General features: G+C 57.7%; 1 protein-coding gene across 1 annotated transcript; it reads left to right on the forward strand.

The window, feature by feature from the left end:
• Positions 1–281: 281 nt before the first annotated feature.
• On the forward strand, positions 282–2,141 carry LOC119286666 (adenine/guanine permease AZG2-like). Its single transcript, XM_037566088.1, has one exon. The coding sequence runs from the start codon at positions 339–341 to the stop codon at positions 1,950–1,952; it is 1,614 nt and encodes a 537-aa protein (XP_037421985.1). The 5' UTR covers positions 282–338; the 3' UTR covers positions 1,953–2,141.
• The last annotated feature ends 1,017 nt before the right edge of the window (positions 2,142–3,158 follow it).

Here is a 3,158-nt window from a genome sequence, read left to right on the forward strand (position 1 = left end):
TAAGAAACAATACGTTAGAAGTAACCTAAAACTTGCCAAGTGCAAACCCCAGTTCCTGAAAGCGTGCAGCGACATTTGCGTCACGAAAGTGGTACCAGTACGATGAGTTTCCTTTGGACAAAAATAATAAATAACTGAAAGGCGGGCCCACTAAATTCTGTGTGGGCGCCGTTCCCGGGAAAAGGGGCCGTGAGTGGGCCCACCTCCGTCGAACTCCCTACTCGTGTTTTCGTATAAGAGCAGGGACGGACCCTCTTCCTCGGAACACCACCAATCTCGCACAATCCTAATATCCTAAGCAAGAGTCGAGAAACATCAGAGCAGAGCAAAACCCAGCCATGAAGGGGACGGCGCCATGGCGCAGGCTCGCCGAGGCCGAGGCCGCCGTCAACCGCTCCGTCGCGGCGAGCAGCGTCGGGAGGTATTTCAAGCTTGAGGCGCGCAAGAGCTCCTTCACCAAGGAGCTGCGCGCCGGCGCCGCCACCTTCCTCACCATGGCCTACATCATCTCCGTCAACGCCGCCATCCTCACCGACTCGGGCGGCCCGTGCACCGTGCTCGACTGCAGCCCGGTGGGTAACTCCACGGCCGTTCCTGGGCCGGAGTGCACGCTGGGCACGTCCAACCCGGGTTACCAGCAGTGCTTGGCGCGCACCAAGAGCGACCTGATTGTTGCGACGGCTGTGGCTGCTATGGTTGGTTCCTTCGCCATGGGCACCCTCGCCAACCTCCCGCTGGCGCTGGCCCCCGGGATGGGCGCCAACGCCTACTTCACCTACAACATGGTGGGCTTCCACGGCTCCGGCTCCATCCCCTACCGCACCGCGCTCGCCGGCGTCATGATGGAGGGCATCATCTTCTTCCTCCTCTCGGCCGTCGGGCTCCGGTCCAGGCTGGCGCGGATGATCCCGCGAAATATCCGCCTCGCCTCCGCCGTCGGGATCGGCTTGTTCCTAGCCTTCACCGGTCTCCAGGCGAACCAGGGCCTTGGCATGGTGGGTGCGAGCCCGTCCACGCTGGTCACGCTCACCGCCTGCTCCCAAACCGACCCCGTCACCGGCGCCTGCCTCGGCGGCACCTTGCACAGCCCCACGTTCTGGCTGGGCGTGGCCGGCTTCCTCGTCACCGCCACGTGCCTCGCCAGGGACGTCAAGGGCGCCATGATATACGGCATAGTCTTCGTCACGGCCGTGTCTTGGATCAGAGGCACCAGCGTCACCGTGTTCCCGGACACGCCGGCCGGCAATGCCGGCTTCTCCTACTTCAAGAAGGTGGTGGACTTCCACATGATCAAGACCACGGCCGGGCAGCTCAGCTTCGGTGGCTTCCGCCATGGCAGCGTGTGGGTGGCTATGCTCACGCTGCTCTACGTCGACGTCCTCGACACCACCAGCACAATGTACTCCATGGCCGAGTACGGCGGGTTCACGGACGGGGCCGGCGGGTTCGAGGGCGAGTACCGGGCCTTCCTCGTCGACGCCGGCTCCACGGTCCTCAGCGCCGGGCTCGGGAGCACCACGGTGACCACCTACATCGAGTCGACGGCGGGGATCAGGGAGGGCGGCCGGACGGGGGTGACCGCGGTCACCGTGTCGGCCTTCTTCCTGGCGTCGCTCTTCTTCTCGCCGCTGCTGATGAGCGTGCCGCCGTGGGCCGTGGGGCCGTCGCTGGTGCTGGTGGGCGCCATGATGATGCGCGTGGCCAAGGAGATCGAGTGGGGCGACATGAAGGAGGCCATCCCGGCGTTCGTCACCATGGCGCTCATGCCGCTCACCTTCTCCATCGCCAACGGCATCATCGCCGGCCTCGCCGTCTACGTCGCGCTGCACTGGTACGACTGGGCCGGCCTGGCGTGCGGCAAGGTGGGGAAGGCGCTCGACGACCGCCGCCGGAACCAGGTCGCCGCTGCCACGCCGGAGGTCGGCCCCGCCCCGGCGCAGGACGCCGTGTGACCGGATAAACTTGTTTCCTCCTCGTGTCTCTTCTCTAGCTGCTAGTTGATGATGGTTAGTTTGGACACAGAGCATCATCGTGATCCGTGACATGGGATTAGGACTACTGTATGTACTGGTAGTAGCAACTGTAGTTGTGCTTGGAAAAGGCGGCAGTGGGAACGGTCTCGTCTCGTTTGAGATTCTTGATGTGCAAGGACCCATGATGTTTGTGTACTTTGACGGCCATGATGGCAATGCTCACATTGATTTCGCTAGCCAGCACGTTTGTTTTCGTATAAGTTGTACTGGCAGGTTTTGCTTGCATAGAGGTCAAACCTATCATTACTCGCAGGACGCCTCCAAAAGGATAGAACTTTGAGATTGGTATATGCGATGAACTCCAAGGTTACTACTGTTCGACAGTCAAAAAACACTAGTATCGGATGCAACTTGTGAGCAGCACGTCATGATCTCTTGTCTTGTGAGGTTATTTTCTTCTCAAGTCAAGCGTGAAAGTGAAAGTGTAATAAAAGGTTTTCGGTGCTCGCGTCGCGTGGAGCTGCAAAACTTGCCGTGTACCCAACTCCTGGCTGCTGCGTCATGGGCACGTACGCTGTATATAGTTACTGTCAGCGTGTTCGATTGCTCGCTGGAAAACGAACGGAGTGGGAACTGAGGAGCTCAGCTCAGGAGATAAGCCACAGGTGCGTATCATGACAGGGATGAAGAGGATATTTTGCGTGTGGATTGGGGATGTCTTAAGGCTGACGACGGCTGCTGCTTTCCTTCAAAAAAATCGATTCCCTGCCACGTAATCTTTTTCCCTCCAGTAAAACCATCTGCATCTGGACGTGGTTCGAAAGCTGGATGGGCCCTATTGCCGGAAATGTGTGGTCTGGTGTCTCGCAAGTCAATGATTCCGAGAATATAGCTTCGACTTGTCCTCTCGTGTTATCGGAGCCCCAAGGTTCAAGTAAACCTAAAACTGTTCATGCGCCTGGATGCTCTGTTAAGTTAAGTTGTTCGAGAAATTTCAAGGTATTGTTATGAGGTGTTCAGTCTGAATTATGGCATAATCAACTCTGTTCAAAAGCTCAGGACTGCATCCAGCCATCCAAAATCAAGCAACATCCACCCATTTTACTCCTGATTGTGCTTTATAAACTCTTCCCTGAACTAATCACTTGAAAGCTCACTTCTTTAACGAAAAGGGTTTACTGAAAG

The sequence above is a fragment of the Triticum dicoccoides genome, chromosome 4A (assembly GCF_002162155.2).
Source record: "Triticum dicoccoides isolate Atlit2015 ecotype Zavitan chromosome 4A, WEW_v2.0, whole genome shotgun sequence".
In the NCBI taxonomy this organism is placed as follows: domain Eukaryota; kingdom Viridiplantae; phylum Streptophyta; class Magnoliopsida; order Poales; family Poaceae; genus Triticum; species Triticum dicoccoides.

What these genes read in the sequence shown, in the direction of transcription:
- LOC119286666 (XM_037566088.1), top strand. Translation starts at nt 339, where the DNA reads ATGAAGGGGACGGCGCCATGGCGCAGGCTCGCCGAGGCCGAGGCCGCC.